The sequence below is a fragment of the Chionomys nivalis genome, chromosome 4, assembly GCF_950005125.1.
Source record: "Chionomys nivalis chromosome 4, mChiNiv1.1, whole genome shotgun sequence".
NCBI lineage: Eukaryota > Metazoa > Chordata > Mammalia > Rodentia > Cricetidae > Chionomys > Chionomys nivalis.
Window position 1 is genome coordinate 9,547,086 of NC_080089.1, and position 26,204 is coordinate 9,573,289.

Sequence of the window (26,204 nt, forward strand, 5' to 3'; positions counted from 1 at the left end):
CTCCTGGGGCACTGGGTGAGGACAGCTGTTCTCCTAGTTCAGTTTCCCAGAACTTATCATTGACCAGATTGTAAGTAGCAATGGGGACAAGATTATGATTTGCATTCGCTATACACAATACAGGTTGAATAAACTTTGCTGGAATAGATGTCTTAAATTTCAGAGCATCTATGTCACATGGCAAATGGCATGTGAAAAGAAACTACTGTTTTTCATATTCTTCTAGAGTGTATTTTTTTAAGAGAAAATTAAACCACCTAAGTTAAACATATGGGCTTAACTCTGGACAAATGATTATGTTTAAAGCATCACAATTCTTCCTAGGGCATGCCAAGAATTTTGGTGCCGTGTCTACATTTATATTGCCATGTTTCCTGATATATATAATTACTTTCTATTCATTCTGTGTGATGGAAGTACAGATGAACCAGAAACTAAAATGACTCTAACAAGTAGAATTTTTTATTAAGTAATTCATTTAACTATTCCATTGCCAAATCCACCAATCATTTAACTTTCAACGTCCATAGTTATGAACTTATTTCACAGCCTTTAACGAGTGTCTATGCTAGCTGTCAGCTATGTGCGTCACCTGCACAATATCACACCTTAGCAAGGAACCTAGAACTGCCATGTTGCCAATTTTTCAGAAAGAATATTGAAAGTTCAGACAAGCAAGTATTGTTTTTCATGAGTATCTAATAGTTTGCAAGGATATTGAAACCACTCAGATTTATGATGATGCTATTAGTATGTATTCATATCTTTTCTCATATTCTTCTTTCTGTTATTTTCCCCCTAGAGTTGAGGAAAGTTTTAAGACATTGTTCTGGGCGATATTTGGGCTTTCTGAAGTAAAGTCGGTGGTCATCAACTACAATCACAAGTTCATTGAAAACATTGGCTATGTTCTGTATGGTGTCTATAATGTCACGATGGTTATTGTTTTGCTAAATATGTTAATTGCGATGATCAACAGTTCATTCCAAGAAATTGAGGTATGAAATCTATACATTCTTATAGTCCACGTTCACATTTCACATATTTTAAGCGTTAGGTATTTCTTAAGATGAGCCTGTTGGCTGACGCAAATAATTCCAATCAGACCAAATTGAAACAAATTAAAGGATGCCCATGTTTAATGCAATGCTCCCTGGTGGTCCTGGGAAAGCATGGAGACAGGAAGAGAGAGACAGGGGAGGCCACGCGATACCCAGTGTACATTCTCTGGAGAAGAGTTTAAATAGCCTGTGGGAGTAGTCTTGACCATCTCTAGGGGAGGGTTACCATTGGGCGGGCTTTCTTGACCCTCCCTGGGGAGGGGCTTATTCCAGGAGCTGGGGTGAAGCCCCCAGGCAAACAATCCAGACTTCTTGTATGAAGGGGTGTTAGGGTGTTGCTTCTGACCAAGCAGTAAGGATGAACTAATCAATGGAATGAAACACACTCTCCCTGCTTTGTTGTTTCATCACTCTCTATGATTGCATGATCAGTGTTGGTCTAGGAATGCAGAGCTGAATCAGCAGAGTGTTAGGGATAGAACGGTCTGATTTATTACTGGTTTTTAAAATCTGAACTACTCTCTCAAGATGAATTTTTATTTTTTGTGATAATTTGCTGTTTTTACTTTTTTTTTTTAAAGAATAGCATCTCATGTAGTTCAAGTTAGCCTAGAACTTGCTGTATAGCAGAGGATGGCCTTGAGCTCCTGATCTCTCAACCTCCGCCTTCCGAGTTTATGTGCCACTATACCTAGTGATGAATTAATTTTTAGTTAACAATTATTGCTATCAGTGAGGTGTGATAGCCTAACTCTCTAATACCAACATTTGAGAGGCTGAGGCAGATGGATCAACTTGAGTTTCAGAACAGCTTGGACTATATTGTAAGAATCTATTTTAAAATAACAATAAAAAAGGAAAAATAATTATTGTTTACAAATAATATAATACCCAAATCTTTTTTTGAGTTACATTCAGAATTAATCCTTTCTCAGATTGGTAATGACTGTATAAGTTTATATTCCAGAAGTTTTGATTCCAGAATATCCTGAATGAATAAGTTATTGAATGAAGAATATATTTTATGGTGTTTTAGAAAGCACACTTGATATATACATTGTTTAGTGTTTAGAAACACATGTGAGTTTTGAGACCAGTAGTCCAGGAAACCTAGTAAAACCTGAAGCAGACTTCAGAAAGAATGTGTGGATTCAGTGTTCTGTGAAGCCTTCAGTTGGGAGTCAGGATATTTGTAGCCATTGCCTCTTCTATCTAGCCCCACAGTTAGAAGAACCTGATAATTCTGTTTCTATCCTGAACAGTTGTGTCTATCTGTACAGGATGATGCTGACGTGGAATGGAAGTTTGCAAGGGCCAAACTGTGGTTTTCCTACTTTGAGGAGGGAAGAACACTTCCTGTCCCTTTCAATCTTGTGCCAAGTCCAAAGTCCTTGCTCTATCTCCTCTTGAAATTTAAGAAATGGATGTCTGACCTGGTCCAGGGTCACAAGAAAGGCTTCCAAGAAGATACAGAGATGAACAAGGTGATTATCTTGATCATTTATTACTATGGTCATAATTCTTCTCATCATAGTAACTACAGAGTCAAAGCCTTTTAAAAAGTTTTCCATGAATAAACCATGTCCCTCCATCCTCATTTCTAGTAACTCCATATATAGTGGTCCTTGGTCTGGTGACTGTTTAAAAAGGGCATACTGGACATTTCCTACCTAAAAGAGTATAAGAGAAATGAAATGTAACTAAATTGATGCATTGTCAGGTATAGACAGTGAAAGTCAGAGCATTTGGGACCTTCTTGTGCTTCCGGTGCACCAAGTTTCTCACTTCTCTGTTAGTGAAATGTCAGCAGCTATCAGCAGCTGGTAGAAACTTGACTGTCTGACATAATACCTGCACCACAATGTTTAGGATGATTGCTCCCACACAACATGGGAGGCCAGTGTCTGTAGCAAGGGGCCTGAGGAAGAAAGTCTACGATTACAGATCGGAAATAATAATCTCAGTAGGCAAGGCAATCTCAAGAAAGCCCAGATGAGGACTAGTGCCCAGCCAATGGGGTGGAAGACTTTCAGTATGTTCAGACATCGTTCAGACACATAAACCACGCTGTATATGCATAGCACTGGAGACATGCATTCCCTGCACAGGCTTTTCCTGTGCATCAACCTAGGAGGAGTGGTATTCTAGCCACTTTCAGCAGAGGTGGATCAGGATGCAGACAGGTATGCAAGAAGTGTCTTTGAATAATTAATGGTGCTGTCAGTTTCTTCTTAAAGGGAATTTGAAAGGCACAAGAATCTTTTTAGAACATTCACTTTTGGTTAGAGATTACAGACCATTTTTGTCTCTTCAAAAATGAGAATAAAGGCAATGAGCAAAAGTTATAAATAGTTCAATCATGATTTTATGAAAGACCAAATTCATAATGATAAGATCAATTCAGCAGAGCAGTGGATGATCTTAGGAAGCTGGTGCCCCTGGAATTGTAGTCCATCAGTAAACTACTGATGTCTGACATTAGACACTCAGAGTTGTTTCTAGACTGGTGGGCCACTGGGCCGAATGGTTTGAGGTTTCCTTCTGTCCTGCCATTAGATGGAAGGAAAATGTGTTCCAATGATGGCTGCCGTTGGCAAAATAGTGTAGGGACTCTAAGTCAGGGCCAAACTTCATGGGCTAGTTTTCTTGCCAGCAACAGAAGTCAAAACTCCATCTGTGTTGCAAAGATTGAATAAAATAAATATTAAAAATCCTTTGAAATCTCTAAATGATTGTACATAGAAGTTTGGGGAAGCCGCATCTATGGCTGATTTACGTGAGTCAGTGGGTTAAGTGGAAGACGGTTTCCTTGACTCAGTGTAACTAAATGCACAGTTGTCAAGTTTGATTAGAATTGTAAACTGAGAAAATTTAGCGTTTGCATAAATGTCCAAGAACTTGGCAAAAGACTCAAAAAGATTATGTTTCTCTCATTAAAACATGCTGAGGAATTAGAGCAGGTAGCTTTGGAATATGGAATGAAGAGTCAGAAATGGCCATGCTACTGGACTCATTTTCTTATCTATCTTTAAAAGAGAAATGAAGAAAAGAAATTTGGAATTTTGGGAAGTCATGAAGACCTTTCAAAATTTTCATTTGACAAAAATCAGGTAAGATAATCTTGAAAACAGAAAGCCACACTTAGGTTGCCCAGGATCGGTGTTATCTTGTCAGAGAAAAAGACCAGCATCTGAAAACAACATTGAGGGATAAGTAGCAGGGGTTAAAGAGGTGGCTCAGTGGTTAAGAGCACAAGTCTGCTCTACCAGAGGACCCAGGTTCAATTCCCAACACCCAGTGGTGGCTCACAACCTTCTGTAACTCCTAGGGAATCTGATGTCCTCTTCTGGCCTCCACAGTCACTGGATATGAATAGACATGCAGGCGGGAAAAACAACAAAGCACATTTTAAAAAGTATAAAAGAAATAAGTAGCAGACACATTAATGCTATTAACAGCTATTGTAACAACTTTCAAAGACTATAATTGAGTGTGTGCCTATGTCTGTTTGTAAGAACTGTGTTCACATGAATTTGATGGGTAGGGAGGTGCAAGACTAATGAAGGGAAGAAGGCACGGGGCCTGAAGGTATGTTAACTGTGCTGAAGCTCAGGCGCAGAGTGCAGAGCCAGCGGCGTCTGTCAGGCAACAAGAAGTTGTTTGCAAAGGTAGCATGAGGATTCAACAGATATTGTGGCCAGTACAGTTCGTAATGAGAAAGGTATCTCGAGATGGCAGCAGTCTCCTAATTGGAGACACCAAATCCTCGGTGATAAGATAGTTACTCCCTTCCCTGTCAGTTATTAGTCACAGGGTTTCAACAGACACCAAACAGAAAGTTGACAGTACAAATAAGGAGAGAAATTTGTCAGGAAGGAACTAGGTTCAGCTGCACATAATAAAAAATCCAAATCACAATGGGCAAAGCAGGCAGTTGTTTCCGTGTTTCTCCTCTCATTTAACCTGCCCCAATGAGACAGTGTGTGGGGCTTGTTAAGGGTGAGGGGCTGGAATGCTCTGGGAGTTTTCCTATCACAGACACCAGATGCCAGCTTTACCTGCTGTCGTTACACTCCCTGTTAAGGTATGGAAGGGGAAATGCACAAAGAAGCATGGCAGCTAGCCACATCCCAAAAGCACCTCCAGAATGACTTCCATTATTCTGGTTGGCCGGAAATGCATCGTGTGGCCACTTCAAGGAAAGCAAAGGCCAAGGGGAGGCCAGTGCATTCTGTTTTTAACTGAGTAGTTTATGTCCCGTAGCAGAATGCATGTATACTCAAGGTCTGTGTGACCATGACTCCCAGCCTCCCAGCTTTCTCTCTTACCATGTCAACCACAAGTCTGCCAACCACTTCCCACTTTAAACCAGAACCTGGTGGACAATCTGGAAGAAGAAGACATAGGCTAGAAGCTCTATTCTGATTAGCAACTTCATCAGGATGAGTTTTCATGGGAAGGATCTGGGCAGGAAGGGTGGGAGTGAAAGGAGGTGTGGATGTGTGACACACCCAGGAACCCATGTGGCCTGCTGCAACTTGGGGCTTTAGTTGCAGTGATGGGGGATGGAGTGAGATACTGGAAGCAGCAGGGAAATAACCTGCTGTCCCCACAGCAGTCAGCCCTTAAGATTGTGAGGAACTGGGAGAGTCTCACTGTTCAAACTGCTGTTCCCATTGCCACCGAGACACCAGACATTTCATTGCCACCGAGACACCAGACATTTCAAAATGGTACAGTTGGGGAGACATGAAGTGAAATCAATGTCTTCAAGAGAGCTATAAGATCCCTCTTCTCTGTGGAGAAGCTGCTGTGTTGGTTTGGGAGCAAGTGGAAGAACTCATTTTAAGGAATTACAGAATAACAAGGGAAGACTGTGGCAGAGATTGCATTCACTCTCTGTTCGCAGAAGAAGCTCCTGCTTCTCAGCCTATAGTGATGTTAGGACAAGAACACTTTGAAGACACAGAGCATATTTGAATACTGTATAAGGGATTTCCTCATCATAGGAAAAGGCAGTAGTAGTTATACTTAGAAACATTACCTTGATGGCACCTTCCTTCTTTGTAGAATGTAGGCATCAAACACACTACTATCACACAGGCATTCGGAACATCAAATCAGTGCAGATAAAGTGCTTATGACATTATCTGAGGCATAGTAAAATACAGTAGCTGCTTAAAATTTTTAGTTATCATTGCAAGAGTGGGAGGAACAAACACAAGCATAGTTATAGTCACACAGGGAAACAGAAGTTGGACTAGATCTAAAAGTCCTAGAGAAAGGGTACAAACAGAAAATGAAAGGAGTAAACGGGTGTATCTGGAAAAAATAATTGGAAATAACTGAATTAGCAAGTGGAAAACAGCAATAATAATAGAAAATCATCATGCCATTTGGAAGCCACCATGCATTAATTCAAAATGGCTCCAACATTGGGTTTGTTTGGCAGTACACACACATAGATACACACACGTACACACACACACACACACATACACACATACACACACACACATTTATCACTAGTATATTGATATCCCATTACACTCCAGCTAAGAATTTGTACAAATTGCATGAGTGTCTCAGGTTCATTCCTTACTTACAGTTACCACAGTCTCAAGGGAAGACTAGAAGAAATGGAATAATATACGTAGTAAGGCTGTGGTGGGAAGGATGTTTGCTCCTCTGCGTTAGTGCCTTCCTCTCATTCTTTTCTTTTGGTGAAATCCTACTCTTCGTGGCACGGTAACCAATCCCTGGGCCAGGAAGGAGGTGTGAATGTCTAGGCAGCACAGGCAGTGTCTCAGTAGATCCAGTTGTAGAGTTTGGGGTCAGATGTTGATTCTATGTCAATTTAACAGCAGGAAGACTGTTTCATGAGATGTAATTATGGCAGCTATGTGGCATTCATATCTTTATTCAAGACAAAGTCTGATCGTTTTGTGGTAATCTGGCAGCTTCTAGCTGTCGAACCTTTGAGATCTTGTCACTTCCTTGCTATGACTGTGTTCTTTAGGTCCTAGGTGCTTCTGTCCCACAGTGACACCCCACCCCATGAAGTCTAGACACTGGGATTGGGCTAAACTCCATTGGGCTGGCTGCCTCTTCTAGACAATCTTTTTTCCTTTCCTTGTTTCCCAGGCCAGCCGTCCCCTATGTCGAGGGAGCAGAATTTGGAGGGAGAGTGAGAGAGGGCAATGAAGGACATGTGAGCAGAGCTCATGACACACATGTACAAGGGTCATAGTAAAGTCCACTGTTGGCTTTATTTTATTATGTTTTTAAAGTTTGACTCTAATATTTTTCCTTAATAACTTTTTTATTAACTCTTTGGTAATTTCACATCATGCACCCCAATTCTGTTTACCTCCTGGTTCCCACCTCCATCCTCCCCTCATCCCTGCCACACCCCCCACATAAGGAACAAATCAAAGTAAGCAATCAAGCAAACAAAAGCAAAAAATAAATCCAAAACTAAAACAAACAAAGACAAAAAAAAACAACAAAATCCGCAACAGAAAAATCTGTTTGCTTCTCCTTCTTTACTGGTTCTCCATCACCTCTTCATTCCTCCCGGGGCACTGGAGGCTTCAGTGTGCCGTATAGTGCACCTCTTTGTCCCATAAGTTTTCCTGGCAAGTGCTCATTGCAGTGAGTCACTGGTCTGCTTGAAGGCTTCTGGTTTCTGGTCCACCACCACCACTGAATCCTAACCGGAACTCCTCTGGGATATCCTGTGGCTGCTACTAGTCTTGGAGATCTTGTGGGTATCCTTCCACAGGGCCAGTTTCTTCATCAGCTCCAGCAAATCCTAGATGGGGTAGATGCTAGGGTGGGTTAACCCAAAGCCTGGCTGTGGTTCTGGCTAGTAGCCAATCTGGTCAACTCAGGCCCCGGGGTCACCCACCTTGGACGAGTGGGTGGAGTTAGCTCCCCTTCATGTGTGCCCTCAGGGTTAGTTCACTCTAGCCATGGTGAGGGATAGAGGCAATCTCTCCAGCTTGCAAGGGTCAACTCTCTTGCTGTAGTGTCCAGTAGAGGCAAGGCCAGCTTTCCCAGGGCCAGTGAAGGATGTGGTAGGCTCAGCATGGCCCTCTGATTTCATCTCTCATGGTTCCTAGGAGCTCTGAAGGTGACTCAGGCCGTAGACATCCACACAAACCCCAGCTATAGCTGAGCCACAAACCCAGACATGGCCCTCAGCAGCAGCTTGGGCAGGGAAGACATCCTGGCTCTTGGTGGAGAGAAGAGACTGGTCACTCAGGTGGGAATGGTTGTGGCCATAACCTTGGGCCTCCATGTGACCTTTGGTGACAATGCAGACTTCAGCAAAGATCCCAGCCATGGTAGAGCCATGGACCCCCATATTGTCCTTTTCATTTTACATACTAATCCAAGTTCCCTTTCCCACTTCCCCTGCCCCCCACATCCACTTCTCAGAGAGGGTGAGGCCTTCCATGGGGAGTCAATAAAGTCTGTCACATCACTTGAGGCAGGACCAAGGCCCTCCTTGGCATAACTAGACTTGCAAGGCATCCCACCATAGGGAATGGGCTACAAAAATCCAGTTCATGCACTAGAAATAAATACTGGTTTCACAGCTAGTGGCACCACAAACTGTCCAAGCCACACAACTGTTACCCACATTCAGAGGACCTAGCTTGGTCCCATGCAGGCTCCCCATGTGTCAGTCCAGAGTCAGTGAGTTCTCCTAGCTTGGGTCAGCTGTATCATGGATATCCCCATCATGATCTTGACTCCTTTACTCATGTTACTGATCCTCCCTCTCTATAACTGGGCTCCCAGAGCTCAGTCCAGTTTTTAACTGTGGATTTCTGCTTTGGCTTCCTTCAGTCGCTGGATGAAAGTTCTATGTTGACAATTAAGGTAGTCATCAATCTTCTTACAAGGAAGGCACCGTGTCCACTATTGCTTAGATTCATGATTGGGGTCATCCTTGTGGATTCTCGGGAATTTCCCTAGTGCCTGGTTCCTTGCTAACTCCATAATGACACCCTCTATCAAGACATCTCCCTCCTTGCTCGCCCTCTCCGTCCCTCCCCCAACTTGATCTTCCCAGTTCCTCATGTTCTCCTCCCCCCTGCCCTATTCTCCTCCCTACTCTACTTCTACCCTCCCCCTCCCCCAACCTTCTCAGTTTACTTAGGAGATCTGTCTATTTCCTCTTGCCACGGGTATCCATGTATGTCTTTCTTAGGATCCTCCCTGTTTGCTGACTTCTCTGGGGTTGTCGACTCTAGGCTCGTTATCCTTTGTTTTATGTCTAATATCCACTTATGAGGGAGTACACACTGTGTTTGTCTTTCTGGCTCATTCAAGATTTTTTTCTAGTTCCATCTATTTGCCTGCAAATTTCAAAATGTGTTTTTTTTTTCCTGCTGCTGAATAGTACTCCAGTGTGTAAATGTACCACATTTTCTTTATCTATTCTTTGGTTGAGGGGTTGTTTCCAGGTTCTGGCTATTATGAATAATGTTGCTATGAACATAGTTGTGCAAATGGCCTTGTGGTACGAGTGTGTATCCTTTGAGTAGATTGGTTCTCAATTTTCTGAGAAACTGCCATACTGATTTCCAAAGTGGCTGTATAAATTCGTACTCCCACCAACAAGGAATGTTTCCCTTACTCCACATTCTCTCCAGCATAAGCTTCCATTAGTGTTTTTGATCTTAGCCATTCTGACAGGTGTAAGATGGTATCTCAGAGTTGTTTTGATTTGCATTTCCCTCATGCCTAAGAATGTTGACCAACTCCTTAAGTGCCTTTCAGCCATTTGAGATTCTTCTGCTGAGAATTCTCTGTTTTAGATCTGTACCCTATTTTTAAACTTGATTGTTTGGTATTTTGATATCTACTTTCTTGATTTCTTTGTATATTTTGGAGTTCATCCCTCTGTCAGATACTGTGGTGGCGCAAATGAATGTAGACAGATTATATAGATATATACAGCTTTAATAAGGAAATAAACTTACAGGACCAAAGGTTCCCGCGGTGTACTGGAAAAGCGGAGCAAAAGAAAAGGGCTGCTGGGCTCACGCCCGGCAGATTTATCCGTAAACATTAGCCCGAGGCGAACACGCCCCCAATGGGTGGGGCTATGTCCCTACATCTCCCCCTTTTGTCTAAATAAGATAGAACCAAACCAAATACAACTATATATAATAATAACAAATAATAAATATAACAAACAATATTGAGAACAAAACTTTTGCTAAACATTCTATCTCAAGGAGTCTAAATAACATAGAGAGTAACTACAATTATATAATCTTCAACTCCGTCAAAGATCTGAGAAGGGAATAAATATTACTTAACAATCGAGAGATATCCAAAAATGTGCAACAATTGACAGAGACAACTGACTACCTGGGCAATCACCCAAAGTCTCGTTTGCAATGTTGAGTCAACCAACTTTGGCTAAGGCCTAACATAACTGGCATACCATTATTAAAGGCAAGGAACTTTCTTAGGACTATCCTACCCTGTCTTGGCAAGATAAGACAATCCTGTTTCATCCACTTAGGGATATTCTGTATCTTTGTCAGAAGTTGAGGTATGGGCTTTTCTTAACCCAAAGGCCAGTTCTGCCAAGAAGACAAGCTCCCAGTGGAGTGTCTTTGGTGCTCAACGTTCTCTCGGGAGTAGAGTGGTGTTGCCAGGAGTAATTGTGCCTCTTTGGCATAGAAATTTTAGGTTAGATTAAAGGCCATTTTCTACAGCTCTTCGAAGAGGCTGAAGATCATACTATCTATACTAAATATAATCTCTATGTAACTAAAAGACCTGATAAACTTAAAAATAAATATGACAAACATATAATTCTCAATACCTATCTAACTTTGAAGACTAAAAGAATAAACAACTGTGCAATACATGAAGACAATGATCTTCAACTGTAAACAATGTCATAGTATCAGAGGTAGAAATGTACAATGTAATATGGTAGATGTATCAATACAATATAGACAAAGTTATAAGCATACTCATACAAAAATAGAGGTAGGAACACTCACATTCAATATTCAACATATCAGTATACAAGAAACAGTACCAGTACAATTTTCTATAAACAGTAATTCACAAATACCAATCATCCCAAAAAACCAGTTACCCCCTTCTTTTCCTCTTCTTCTTTTTTTTTTTTTTGTTTCAAAAAAAAAAATATCATCCCATCCCCTCAACCCTAAACCAACCATTAAAAGATGTCCCCAACCCTGAGGGCAAACTCTGTTGGGAGAGGGGATGTCGTCCTCTAAGATTGCTTCTAGCTGACATGGGGGCGACGTTCTTCTTAGGGGGTCCTGTGAAAGCAAATGATGGTAAAATTCCCAAATTAACCTTTGACCTAAGAAAATTATAACTAGTCTCAGAGCGTTTTGAGAAGGTCCGACCAGAGTGTTGTCAAAAATGTGCACCATTCAAAATTGTCTCTTGTAGTTGGTACCAAAAAACAGGTCTAATATTAGCGCTTTAAAAAAAAAAAAATTCATGACGTCATAAAAACCAGATGAAGTTGATGTTGTGGGGCCCCATCTTCATCCTGGAAACTTCAAAGATTACTGTAGGAAAATTTGTTGCTTGTTATGGGAAATGTAAACATTAACAACAAGGACATATACTGACATATAAAGAAAGACACAGATATGAGGAAAAGCAAAGAAAGTTTAAGACATATATATATATATAAATTAATACTTACAGAACAAGTCCCTCCATCAGTAATTAAATATTAGGGGTACCTTAAATTCTTTGAAGATGGATATTTTCCTGTGGAGATAAGAAGAGAACCCTACCCCCAACCTATCTGTATTACTTACCATCAGTATGATTGCCATCCATGTGATTGAATTGTTATTTATCTTTCCCAACTGGCTTCTCTTCATCAAAACGAACCTTTATCAATTTTGTTGGAATCCACAATTTTTCCTCACCTGTGGAGACAAGAGCAAATCCCCTTCCCCAACGCAGCACATCTCCTGGCTTCCATTGTGAGGTCAGCACGTCCTTGAAATAAACTGGTTGATTTAGTTCAGTAGACTTTTCCATTATCCAATGTCTTTCTGCAGCCGATGTTCCCTTCTCATTAGCGTTGAGGAAATTCAAGGTTAACAAAGCATTATGTAACCTATTTCTGGGGGTGTTGTCCACCCCTTTCTGTTTGTTCAACATATCCTTTATAGTTCGATTTGATCTTTCTATGACTGCTTGACCTGTAGGATTGTATGGTATACCTGTAACATGCTTGATATTGTAATAATCAAAAAACCGTTTCATTTTCCTAGAGACATAAGCAGGACCATTATCTGTCTTTATTTGTGTAGGTATACCCATGATAGCCATGACTTCTAATAAATGAGTGATAACTGAATCAGCTTTTTCTGAACTTAAGGCCGTTGCCCACTGAAAGCCTGAATACGTGTCAATGGTGTGATGAACATATTTTAATTTGCCAAATTCTGCAAAGTGGAACACATCCATCTGCCAGATTTCATTCCTTTGGGTGCCCTTTGGATTAGCCCCTGCAGGCAGTGGCGTTTGGTTATAGAAAGAGCAAGTAGGGCATTTCTTTACAATCTCCCTAGCTTGTTGCCATGTAATAGAAAACTCTTTCTTCAAACCTTTGCTATTAACATGATGTTTTTTATGAAATTCAGAGGCTTGTAGCACACTACCAATCAATAATTGATCAATTTCTGCATTACCTTGTGCTAGAGGACCTGGCAGACCCGTATGGGATCGGATGTGTGTTATGTACATAGGGCAAAGCCTGTTCCTAATCAAATCTTGCACCTGGATAAACAAAGAGGTTAGTTCTGTATCATCAGGTATAAATTCAGCAGTTTCAATATGTAAAATAACTCTTTCTGCATATTGTGAATCAGTAACTATATTAATAGGTTCTTTAAAATCCCTTAGCACCATAAGAATGGCATATAATTCTGCCTTCTGGACAGAATCATAAGGACTTTGTTCCACCTTACCCAAGTCTTCTGATTTGTAACCTGCCTTCCCTGATTTATTGGCATCAGTATAGAACGTACGGGCTCCAGTTATTGGAGTATCACGGACGATTCGAGGAAGGATCCAAGAAGTTCTCTTTATGAAGTTAAGCCTCTTGCTTTTTGGATAGTTGTTATTAATGTCTCCCAAGAAATTAGCACAAGCTCTTTGCCATGGTTCATTATCTTCCCATAATTTCTTTAGTTCATCAGCAGTGAAAGGCACTATAATTTCTGCTGGGTCTATGCCTGCTAGTTGACGAAGTCTCAACTTGCCTTTTATAATTAACTCAGAGACTTTTTCTACATAAGTTTTCAGTTTCTTACTTGGTTTATGTGGTAAAAAGATCCATTCCAAGATAATATCATCTCTCTGCATTAAAATTCCTGTAGGGGAAATTTTTGATGGTAGTATGACGAGAATACAGTCGAGCTCTGGATTTACCCTGTCCACATGTGCCTGTTGTAATTTTTCCTCAATCATCGCCAGTTCCTTTTCTGCTTCAGCTGTTAATTCTCTGGGACTGTTTAAATCTTTGTCACCATCCAAGGTTTTGTTCAAATGAATTATTAGATCAGGTGTTATCCCAATAGCTGACCGTAGACTGGAAATGTCCCCTAATAGTCTTTGAAAGTCATTAAGAGTCCGTAGGCGATCTCTCCGAATTTGTGCCTTTTGTGTCTTAATTTTTTGTAAACCTATTTTATAACCTAAATAATTAACAGAATCTCCCTTCTGAATCTTTTCAGGAGCAATTTGCAATCCCCATTTTGGTAAAAGTATTTTTATTTCTTCAAACAGTCTGTTCAAGGTATCCATGTTTGAATCGGATAACAAAATGTCGTCCATGTAATGATATACTATCGATTTGGGAAATTTCTTGCGTATTATTTGCAATGGTTGATTCACAAAATATTGGCACAGGGAGGGGCTATTTAACATACCCTGGGGGAGGACGGCCCAGTGGTACCTCCTCGAAGGTTGAGAATTATTATAAGTAGGCACTGTGAAGGCAAATTTTTCTCTATCTTCTTTTTGTAAAGGTATAGTGAAAAAACAATCCTTTAAATCAATAACTATGAGAGGCCATCCTTTTGGCAATAAAGAGGGCAAAGGAATTCCAGATTGCAGAGGGCCCATAGGTTGAATAACCTTGTTGATAGCCCTGAGATCTGTCACCATTCTCCATTTACCTGATTTTTTCTTAACCACAAATACAGGAGAATTCCAAGGGCTGGTAGATTCTTCTATATGTCCAGCATCTAATTGCTCTTGTACCAACTGTTCTAAAGCCTGTAACTTTTCCTCAGCTAAAGGCCATTGCTTTGTCCATATTGGTTTCTCAGTCAACCATTTTAAAGGCAAGGCTGTTGGTATCTCTGAAGGGACATCAATTGCTTGTTCTTGTACAGCCCGAATGGCCGGTTTTCTCCGTTTGTAATATCTTTTAATATTATCCCCAGAAATATAGGCTCTAGAAGTAGCAGGAATGTTAATTTGGGTATTCCATTGTTGTAATAGGTCACGACCCCATAAATTCATTGCAATATTGGCTACATATGGCCTTAATTTTCCTATTTGTCCCTCTGGACCTATACATTCAACCCATCTCGTGCTCTGCCTTACTCGAGATAGGGTTCCAATTCCCAGGAGCTGAACATTTACATTCTGAAGAGGCCAATATGGATGCCAAGATTCTGGGGTAATGATACTTACATCCGCACCTGTGTCCAGCAGGCCAGTAATAAAAATGCCATTTACACACACTCTCAGCTTTGGTCTTTGGTCATTTATAGAAGTTTGCCAAAATACACGGAACTCATCTTTCTGATCATTATTGCTTGCAACAGTAGGCATGGGGCTTTCTAATTGTCCTGACGAGTCATGTTCTCTGTAGTAACTGGAAATGACTGAACCATGTTTGCCATGGGGGCCTGTGAGGCCCCCCCTCTCACGTTTCCCGTCTGTATCAGGTTGCCTTGTCTATCTCTTGTAGACCTGCACTCATTCGTCCAGTGTCTGCCCTTTCCACATCTTCTACATAAACCTGAAGGCTGAGTCCTCCTATTTCTGTTATTTCTAGAAGATGCATTATTATTATTTCTGAAAATCCGTTGTCTACAATTCCTTTTCATATGACCCATTTTGCCACAATTAAAACATTTGGTATTCTGATTTCTCCTTTTACCATTGGAAATTGCTTCTTCTACCCATGCTTCAGTGCCATAGTCAAATGTATCAACATCTAGTGTATGCAAGACCCATTCTTCTAATGGCGCTGATCTGAGCTTTAAAGGTCCCAAAATCCTTTTTCATTCCACATTTGCATTTTCATAAGCCAAAGTCTCGATCATTATACGTCTTGCTTCTGGGTCAGATATCCCTATTTGTACAGCTTTAGTTATTCTTTGTAAAAAGTCACTAAAGGGTTCTCTCTGACCCTGTTTAACTCTGACAAATGATTCCATCCTCTGTCCTGGGTCTTGCACCCTGTCCCAAGCCCTTAAGGCTGCTGTAGTACACACGGAGAGTATGTTTTCATCCAAATTAGCTTGTTCCTGAGGCTCAGAAAATAGCCCCTCTCCCAAAATTTGATCTATGGAAATCTCAATTCCCTTTGCTCTTTCCTGCTGTTCTAAAAGTCTAGCCTCTTGCCTGAATAAGCATTTCCATTTCAATTGCGTTCCACTCTCAAGGACAGCAGATCTCAGTTGAAACCAGTCATTGGGCGTGACCCTATTCGTCGTGGCCCAAGATCTTAGCATCTCTTTAACAAAAGAGGCATTCATTCCAAAAGTCATTACAGCCTGTTTAATTTCTTTGAGATCATTCATACGGACAGGTTCCCATGTATCTTCCTTGATGACCCTAGGGTTTCTGGAACCAACTACTTTCTCAGTTGTTACAACTGGAAAGGCAGGTAGAACTGTAGGTAGAGCTTTGTGGGAATTGTCCCGGAGGGATTTACCCACAGATTTAGTTAAAATATGCCTTTCTACCTCTTGCTCTTCTTCCTCAGAATTTAGAAATTCCTCAATCTTTTCAATTCTATTCACCATTGCCTTCTTTAATGTCTGAATCTCCTGTCCAGAATTATGTTCTAAAGCCTTCATTGAGGATTCTAAAGTATGAAGTTTGTCCATTAGAGATAATGTCTCATCTTTGGACATAAGTTTTATAGCATATACCGTGCCTTCTTGTATAGATAATCTTTCTGTCAATCTGTCATAAGCTTTAGACAAAATCCGATTGTCACATTCAGCAGTTTTGATTCTCTCAGTTAATGTTTCTGTTCCTACTGAAAGGGACTGAAGCTTACGATCCAAATCAGCTGTTCCTTCTTCCACAGTAATGAATTTCTCCTTAATATCAGCCGTTAATGTTTCAGAAAGGGACTGAAGCTTACGATCCAAATCAGCTGTTCCCTCTTCCACAGTAATGAATTTCTCCTTAACATCAGCCTGTACCTCTTCTAAATTTTTTTCAGTTTGTCGAGTTGTGTTAAACAAAGATCTGTTCTCTGCCTGGAGAACTTCAAACTGATTTTTGAGAAGATTGTTGTCATTCTCAATTGTTTTTAAACGTTCAACCTCGTCTCGTAAAGACTTTATCATATTTCTATTATCAAACCATACAGTACCAAGGAAAACTACGAATCCCAGAAAGATCCATATCTGTGGGCTGACAGACACTTCTTGTAAAATCTCCCACATGGTACAACTGAAAAGGCTGTTAAAGTCTTGAATGGTAATGTTTTCAGACATTTTTCTTATTTATAAAAGAAAATTATGTACCTGTAATGAAGTTTTCCTGCCAGTGGTGGCTAAAGAAATGCACCTGAGTCCACGTGGTCTAAGCCAGAGCCGGTCTGAAACAATTAACTCAAAACAAAAATTATTGTACTGCCTGTTAAGGGAAGGGGTTTGGTGGCTTTTACTTCAAAACCGCGGGTGCTTCACTTAAATCAGGCAGTGAGGGTTTGGAAGAAGCAGGGAGCTATTAACTGCTCTGTGGGGGGTCGCTGCTCTGCGACTGTAGTGGCCTGGAGTGGGGGAAGGGAAAGCGAGCAGGGAGCGCGCTGTAAATCGCCTTCCTGAGCTCAGGCAACTAGCCGGGAAAGGTGGAGCTTGCGCCCCCCCTGTGCCGGGGGCAAAATAGCCCGACGTTGGGACGCCAAATGTGGTGGCGCAAATGAATGTAGACAGATTATATAGATATATACAGCTTTAATAAGGAAATAAACTTACAGGACCAAAGGTTCCCGCGGTGTACCGGAAAAGCGGAGCAAAAGAAAAGGGCTGCTGGGCTCACGCCCGGCAGATTTATCCGTAAACATTAGCCCGAGGCGAACACGCCCCCAATGGGTGGGGCTATGTCCCTACAAGATACGTGGTTGGTGAAGATCTTTTCTCATTCTGTATGCTGTCATTTTGTCTTGTTGACTGTGATCTTTCCCTTACAGAAGCTTCTCAGTTTCAGGAGGTCCCACTGTCGATCTCAGTGTCTGTGCTATTGGTGTTATATTCAGGAAGTGGTCTCCTGTGCCAATGTGTTCAAGGCTACTTCCCACTTTCTGTTTTATGATGTTTTGTGTGACATGTTCATACATGTAATTATGGATAGATCTCAAAATTCCATGCTGTCTTTGACATTTGCCTCCCAGATACTAAAATCAAGACAAAAATTCATTATCCTTATCATGTGAGCTTTTGGTTTCAAATGATTTTATTTGAGAAAAATAATTTTGAATTAGCCATTTATATTGAAAATAACCTTTTCCCAGTGCTGCTGAATGATGTTCCTCTGGGAACATGCTCTTCTCCTATAGGTACAGATTCAAACTTCCATGCTTTAGTCTATATCACCCAATAGCTTAGCTCAGACTGTTTCATAGAGTCAGCCTCCAGGACAGCAGTCTTTGCTTCATCCAAGGCCTCTTCTGACTGTTGGAAGGTCACAGTATTTAATTAACTATGTAAACACTGTCTTCTTATTTATTCCAGGCACCTCAAAAAATCAACAGGGCAAGCCAAGTAAAAGTTCTTTTCAATGCTAACAGAGCAGACATTCTCATCTTCTGTCACATACATTATTTCAAATACTTCCTGGCTTTGATGGAGGCTAGTGTTAGCTTTTCAGACACGCAGTGCAGAAGAAGAGTGTAAGTGAAAACCAGCCCCTGTCATCACCATTACACACTTAAACACTGTTGATGCAGAATGGTGTCTTGAATGCCTACTCTGCTCCTGTTTCAGCACAGGTCACTGGGAGGCTGTTGATATCACAGATCACAGAAGGCTTTATGCTTTTGGGTAGTTTGCTCTGCCCCAGACTCAGTGTATGTATGTATGTATGTATATATAATTTTTACTGGTTATACATCCAGGAATTGAGGAATTGTGGTTTTAGCCACTACTTAGGGCAGGAGCTACTTAAAAATAAATTATCCAAACAAGCAAGCAGATAAAATGCTGGAACGTCTTTCTATATGATCTTGTGAAAATTCCCATGTAATTTCCTTTATACATTAAAATATGACAGAGAGTCCTGGAAATGTGTATTCATTAAGTTCTGGGGAAGCCTTGTGTGGTAGCTCATGTCTCTAATCCCAATGCTCACGTAGCAGAGGCAGGAGGATTGCTGCTCAAGGCCCACCTGGTCCACATAGTGAGTCCTTGACCACCTAGGGCAATGTGGTAAGAACTTGTCTAAAAGGAAAGACTTTAAGATATTATGGGGGAGCCACATTATGCAATTCTTTAAGTGACTTAATCATGGCCTTGGGTGCATCAGTGTTTACAGAGTTTCCCCAGTGCATATCAACTGGACCAGGACCATCTATAATTAGGCTCCAGAGCATGTGGTAGATACGCTTTTCTACAAGAATAACAGATACCTACAATTCCAGGCTGCAAAATCCATACACCTTTTCTTTTACATATTATTGTCTCTATTCTACGCCTGAGGCCTCTGAACTCTGAGACATGAAGTACTTTGTCTATATTTTAGCCTTAGACAAGTGACAGTCAAAATCCTTGTCCATAGCCTCTGAGTTCTAAAGCAGGAGGCTTTGCCAACAGCGCACATCTCAAATCTGTGTTCTAGGAGGCTTGAGCACATCACCTCCACCTTCTTATTTCTTTGTGGTTTTTTGGGGTCCTGGCAATTTAATTCTTATAAGGACAAGACAAACTTCCAAAATTGTCTGTGTGTCCAGGAAGGCAGGGCATTTCAAAGATGGGAGCTTACTTTATTCTCCAAATTAATAATGAACATTTATTTAATATCCATCATGCATATCCTATGGTCTGTAGGATAAAATGCTAATATCAAATAGGAAATGAAAAAGAAAAAGTAAAAAGAATGCAGAAGTGAACTTGGAGCATGCAAGTTCTTGGTATAGCACCTACCTTGTAAGCACAACCCCGTGAATTTGATCGTCATGTCTTCCAAAAATGGACAAAATATTTTAATAAAAGTTTTTTAAAGAGCAGGACATGCTTTGTTCTCAACTGAAGAGAGTGAATATTTACAAATAGTAAGAACAAAGCTTACATTCAGTCCCTTGTGCCTTGATTGTGGCCACATCTCTAAATTTCAAAAGTTCTTCAGATTGCCAACTGAATTCCCTTGTATGAGTTAAAGGGCAGACACGCTGCTGTCCCAGCTCTTCAGACCTGAAGCTGGTTGGGCAGTTGGCTATGGGACCAGATGATACGTTAGGATTTTGTGCCACCAAGTGGTCACAATGCCTCTTTGCATTTGTATACATTTTCTCTTGCACATTATCTTATTGGCTTATTCAGTTAAAAAATGATTTGTTCAGTTGCCTGTGATATATTAGAAAATTAACAATACTATTTTTCTGAATTAACATATTTACCTCCCAATGAAGAACTAACGACAAAAGTATTGGCATAAATTAATATCAGCCAGCTCATGTATCATCAGTCTATTAGTTTGTTCCTCATCAGAATGGTTTTGCCACTGACCTTCCAGAAGGATGCGTTTGATTTGGAGATATTTGAGTTTGTTATACAGGGTAGGGGCTAATAGCAACATCCTGTGTTGGAGGAAGCCGCTTGTTTGTCCCAGCTGCCCAGAACCAAAATAACCACACAGAAAGTGTATTATTTAAAACACTGCTTGGCCCATTAGCTCTAACTTCTTATTGGCTAACTCTTACATCTTAATTTAACCCATCTCTATTAATCTGTGTATCACCATGAGGTTGTGGCCTACCAGCAAAGTTTCAGTACATCTCTGGTGGCAGATCCATGGCATCTCTCTGACTCCACCTTTCTTTCTCCCAACATTCAGCCCAGTTCTCCCTGTCTACCTAAGTTCTGCCCTATCAACAGGCCAAGGCAGTTTCTTTATTCATTATTGGTAATCACAGCACACAGAGGAAACTCCCACATCACCTCCCCTTTTCTGTTTAAATAAAAAAGGATTTAACTTTAACATAGTAAAATTACATATAACAAAACAAGCAAGAATTACAGTTACAATAATTTTATTTACTTTATTTTTTATCATAATTAAGGAAAACTATAACTATTTTTAACTCCATCAAAGACTCCAGAAAGATATACTATTAATATTACTTAAGTAAACAGGAAGTGCATTGAAAGCAACTTCCAAAACTCTAGAAATAACAGAGACATCTTGTTGCCTGGATAGTCACCCAAAGTTCTTTTGCACCATTGGGGCATCCATCTTTAGCCTAAAGGCCCATAGTATCCAGGACACTTTTCCACAAAGCAGGAAATTTGAAAGACAGTTCTACCTGTATTAGCAGCTTGTTATATTGATGCCGAACTTAGTGTGGACACCCAATCAGCCTAGCACACTACAGCCCAGAACTCCCGGACTCAAGTAATCCTCTTGTCTCAGCCTCCTAAGTAGCTGGGACTACAGGCGTGTGCTACTGCACCCTGCTAGCTCACAAATTAGATGAGGATTCCTCTGCTGTTTGAGTACAGCATAGTGGTATGAGAAAATCATTACACGGAGGTTAAAGAAATGAACTTCCCTTATGGGCCCTGAAATGTCACCAGAGAATGTAAACCATGAATGGCTTTGCAGATGGTTGGAGAGGTTTTATTCCATTGGAAGACAGTTTATACCCACAATATACGGATTTAGAGGTATTCTGCTTGGCTCAAGTCCTCATGTTTATTTGTAAAAAATCACTTTTCTTCTAGAACAAGCTTTCTAGAGTCCTCAGGCAGCGTCTTAGCATACTAATGTGGTTGCTCTCCACCCTGATTGCATATCACCAAAATTCACTGTCTTACTCTGAGAAAGTGCTGCCACAGGGAGCTTCAGTGAAGAGCACACCTGAAAGGGGCACTGTCCAGATCCCCAGGTTGAAATGGATGAACTAGAGCTTGCATGGCACCTGAAGTATTCTGTCTGGTCAGGTCCCCTGGGGTTCTCATGTGGCCTGAGGGCAGGTGTGAGGGTGGCAATCAGACAGACTGCTGATGTCTGGACCCCGATGTCCCCCCTTTCACTACAGTCTACCTATTGGAAGGCCACATGGGACAATGTGATGAGAGCCACCAAGTCTGCGAGGCTCCACACACAATTCCCAATAGCAATAGAGTGATTAAGCCCCTTTCAGGACTACTTCTTGTACCTTATAAGACAGAATGCTAAGCAATTAGGACAAATGACTTTATAATTCAGGTATGCTCATTTGAATGCAGCAGACTATTAGCTCACCCATGTGACTAATAATCTCTTACACATTGCTTACACTGAGAATTAAATGAGGTTTCTAATTCCTTTTATAGCTGTCACACAAACAGTCAAGTATAAGGAGCTCAGAAGACTTCCATTTAAATAGCTTCAGTAGTCCTCCGAGACAATACCAGGTAAGCAAAACCTTCAAAGTATAAGGCTATCTATTCGCTATGTTGAGCTTCTCAAGCTGTGGACGTTGTTAAAATAAAACATCAGGATAAGTTTTGAACATCAGAAGGATGCATCCACTTAACCCGTGCTTATGGTGTAACTATCACATGCCTGGCACTTTCTTAATGAGGAATATGTGGATAATCACATAGCTTAGAGCCTAGCTTCCTTTAAAAGGCTAACTTTACAAAACAAGAAAGAGGGGCTAGAGAAATAGCTCTACTTAGCAGCATACACTGCTCTTACAGAGGACCCAAGTTCAGTTCCCATCATCCCTACTGCAGCTCACAACTGCCTGTAACTCCAAGTCCAGGGCATTTGCTCTCCTCTTTTTGACATACACTCTTGTGCATATACCCCCACACAGATATATATACATGATTAAAATTAAAAATAAATCTTTAAAAATAAAACTAAAGAGCACAATTCACCTCACAGTCTCTCACTGTGAAATAAAGATGGCTTATTTGTGAAAATTCTTTCTGCTGGTTGTATATTTATATGGATGTGTACAATTTCATATATGCTAATATTCTCTAATATATGTGGCATAGTACATGAATGAATTAATAGTAAGGTGTATAATAGTTCAGTAGTGTATGTTTTTATTATGTAACATATATACCTATAATGTATTCTTTTAAAGAAGTGATAATTTATTAAAATAATTCACCATTGATGGACATTTATAGTTTCTTTTTCTGCTTTTGTAAGTAACACTACTGAAAACATATACATCTACACACCAAAATACATTCTTATGTGAATTTCTTTATCAGGACTGTATTAATCACCTTTTAATCTGGGCTTTATGTGATAAGATTTGGGTTAGCAATGTAAGAACCTCCTGCACAATTGTTGAATTTCCTAAATTGCATTTAATGTATATTTATAGTTATATACAAACCAAGGAATCAGAGATACTTTATTACATTGAAACTGGTGGTTCTTAAAGCCACCACACAATCAAAAGTGGCTACAATTCTTGGTAGGGTGGAGACATAAACAACTGGACATTGTTTAATTCCTTACTTCCTCCAAGAGTTTTGTACAAATCTTTGACCTATCTGACATGAAGTCTGTGCTCTACTTTCTAACAATACAAAAAGAGACACAAAGTATATGATGTTTGCTCTCTGGTCTTCCTCTTTTTGAGAATTAACTTTTGAATTGTTAGTCCAAGTATTGTGACAGTTGCTTTCATAAGGAAAATAAAATATGGAGATACATATTCCTTGTGGGCTAAATCTTAACAGTTTTGATAGCCCTCACTTCTAAAGATAGGTAGACCATAAGCCTATTCCAAATGAGATGTTTGCGTGAACGTAATGCTGAAATGGATTTCTCCTTTTCTTGTCTAGAAAATCATGAAAAGACTCATTAAAAGATATGTATTACAGGCCCAAATTGATAAGGAGAGCGATGAGGTGAATGAAGGTGAGTTGAGCATAAGGCCAAGGCTTTCCCGCGTGAGCTGGGTTGTGTTCTGATGTAGAGGTGAGAGAGAATGGCCTGGTGGATGAGCCTCAGGAAGCCACATGGCACAAGCTCTCTCCTGTGTTAGTAGCTTTTTGCACAGCTGAGACAACACGCTTCCCAAAGTAAAGAGGGGACAGTCCACCTTACTGCCCACAGCTTCAGGGTATCTTCCCACATCACTTATCCAACCTCTAACAGGTTACTCCCTCACTAGTCCAGATGATGCTAGTCAGTTCCCAAAGAGAATCTTGATCCTGTCAAGTTTAATATTAGCCCTCATCACAGCCATCAAGACCACAAAATACCAGGAAACAAGCTCTTTGTGTACAGATGGCAGAGTAGATAAAATATCCTTACTTTTATGGGGTCCTTGGGAGGTTTCTGGGAAAGTGGCTACCCCAACTCTGCAATATTCTCCAGATCATTAAAACTCTGCTGCAATTACTTTTCCTACCTGAGGAAATAGAAACTTACTCTGATTGGGAAGTTATTTCTTTTGAAAAGATTCAGAATACAGACAAGACTGTCTTTATCCTACCTTGGAATTGCTAGCTTGATTGAGAGTCATGGTTGACTTGTTTTCTTTCTCCCTCTTCACAGGGGAGCTGAAGGAAATCAAGCAGGACATCTCAAGTCTCCGTTATGAACTCCTTGAAGAAAAATCTCAGAACACCGAAGACTTAGCAGAACTTGTTCGGAAACTCGGGGAGAGATTGTCCTTACAGTCAAAAGAGGAGGAAAGCCACAGATAATGCAAAGCCCCTTGGAAATGCATATTTATTTCTCCACTTGAAGCCATATTATTTTCTGATTTATTTTTTTAAGTGGAAATGGTAAACAGTATGTTAAATGATAACTTATATCATCTAGAGTCCTAATATCAACTTTTTGGTGATTAAATTGCACTGTTGAAGCTAAAGATTACAGACTCTAAAGAAGTCTGCTCGATTCCTTGGAGCTTGTTTCCTGGTAGCTTTCTTGTGGGTGGGGAGAAGGGAACCCTTATGCTGGTGTGAATGTCATGTAGTGTCTGGGAATGGGTCTCAGATGGCAGGGGCAGGTTTACGTTGCTCTTTGTGTGGCTCTCCTGACCATTTAGGCGTCTTCTTTCCCCTGCTGGGGACTTCCAACCCTGGAATAAGGAGGAAAAGAATCTATTTAAAGAGTATTGTAACTAGCATTTAACTACTTAATATAATGGATACTGCCTGTTCTAAATGAGTTTAGAGCCCTGTGTGGTGGCAAACACCTGTCACACCAGCACTTGGTAGGTAGAGGAAGGTTTAGAATTCACGGTCAGTTTTGGCTGCACAGTAAGATTCCATGGGCTACATGAGACCATGTCTAAAATTCAAAACAAAATAAGCTTATTCCTGTGATCAATTTTCTGCCTCATCTGTTTCAAAACATTATACTTAACAATGAAAACATGTTATCTCGGCTAATGCCAGAAACATGGTCCAGTTCTCTCTCTCTGCATGTGCACACACTCGTTAACATGTATGTGAAGCTGTGTGTACACATACACAACATGCTTGCCTTCTTTTGTAGCAAAAGAAGTTCTTTATTTTGGCTTTAAAAACTGTAACCAAAAATTACTATTCAATAAAAACTTATTTTATTACTATAGTGTCAAAATTCCAAACACTGTAATTCTTTGGTTTAGTGGCAGCACAATTCCTTGCTATTTCTGAGGGCATTTACAGACAAATCGGATACTCAGCCTCTGACTATAAGCAGCCATGTGGGAATTTACAAACATTCACTCGTTATCCCCAATGTATTCTACTTTGTTCCTCAAATATGTAAACACATTTTTAACTCATTTCCATCACTAAGTGATTGTTGTTATACTTATTGATGCTGTGACCAGTATCTTAAATAACTACAAACAAGGATCATCATCTTACCCAAACACACAGTCTTCAGACGATGCCTGCCATTAACTGCAATGCTGCTTTGAGTCCAGCAGAAGTATGACTTTAACTTCCCTTCAAGGTTAAAGGTGGGAAGAACAGAAAATCTGTTCAGCACCAAGTGTGGCTGAATCAAAGGACAACTGTAGAACTGGCTCCGAGCATACAGTTGAAAATTTATATTCAGTGTTTTGATATTTGTGATTGTTTCTTATTGACAAATTGTACTCATAAAACAGAGGTCCATCTTCAAATGGTGTGTAGTAGTATTTAATTAGCAATTGTGAAAAACACCTGCCCCCCAAAAAACCCTCAAAGCTGTATCAGCCAGTTAAAATAATGCAACATCCATAGACTTCGTGTTGCGCTGTTTGAGAGGTTGACTTCTGTCAAGGACTGTGGAACAATGACTAGGCTGGACTTCAAGGCCTCTGTAAGACATCTTCAGACTCCTGTCTTTCTAAGTATATTGACTTGACAAGGCACTTTGGAGGAGGGCAGCAAGGCTGTGGGTTCCCAGGAGGAAGGCGGCATGGCTGTGGGTTCCCAGGAGGAGGGCAGCATAGGCTGTGGGTTCCCAGGAGGAGGGCGGCATGACTGTGGGTTCCCAGAAGGGCGGCATGACTGTGACTCACCAGGGAAGGGTGCCCCTCTAAGCACCTCCTGTTGTGTGATTCAGAATGATTATATCATGAAGTCAACAATTTCCTCAGAGGTCAGGTGGATAGGAACCTGTTCTAGTTTCCCTTCTAGTTGGAACATTATAAAAGACACTAAAGTATATTACATGTTTTAAAATTCT

The 26,204-nt window shown here is 40.5% G+C and overlaps 1 protein-coding gene across 1 annotated transcript in view; it reads left to right on the plus strand.

The window, feature by feature from the left end:
* Trpc6 (transient receptor potential cation channel subfamily C member 6) overlaps positions 1-25,650 on the plus strand; it is a 128,838-nt gene extending 103,188 nt beyond the window's left edge. Inside the window, exons 8-13 of the mRNA XM_057768607.1 lie at positions 803-998; positions 2,342-2,545; positions 4,097-4,171; positions 21,887-21,967; positions 23,369-23,444; positions 24,087-25,650. Of these exons, the coding sequence (XP_057624590.1) occupies positions 803-998; positions 2,342-2,545; positions 4,097-4,171; positions 21,887-21,967; positions 23,369-23,444; positions 24,087-24,238 (784 nt within the window). The 3' untranslated portion in view covers positions 24,239-25,650. The remainder of the gene's footprint in view (positions 1-802; positions 999-2,341; positions 2,546-4,096; positions 4,172-21,886; positions 21,968-23,368; positions 23,445-24,086) is intronic.
* Positions 25,651-26,204: the final 554 nt, after the last annotated feature.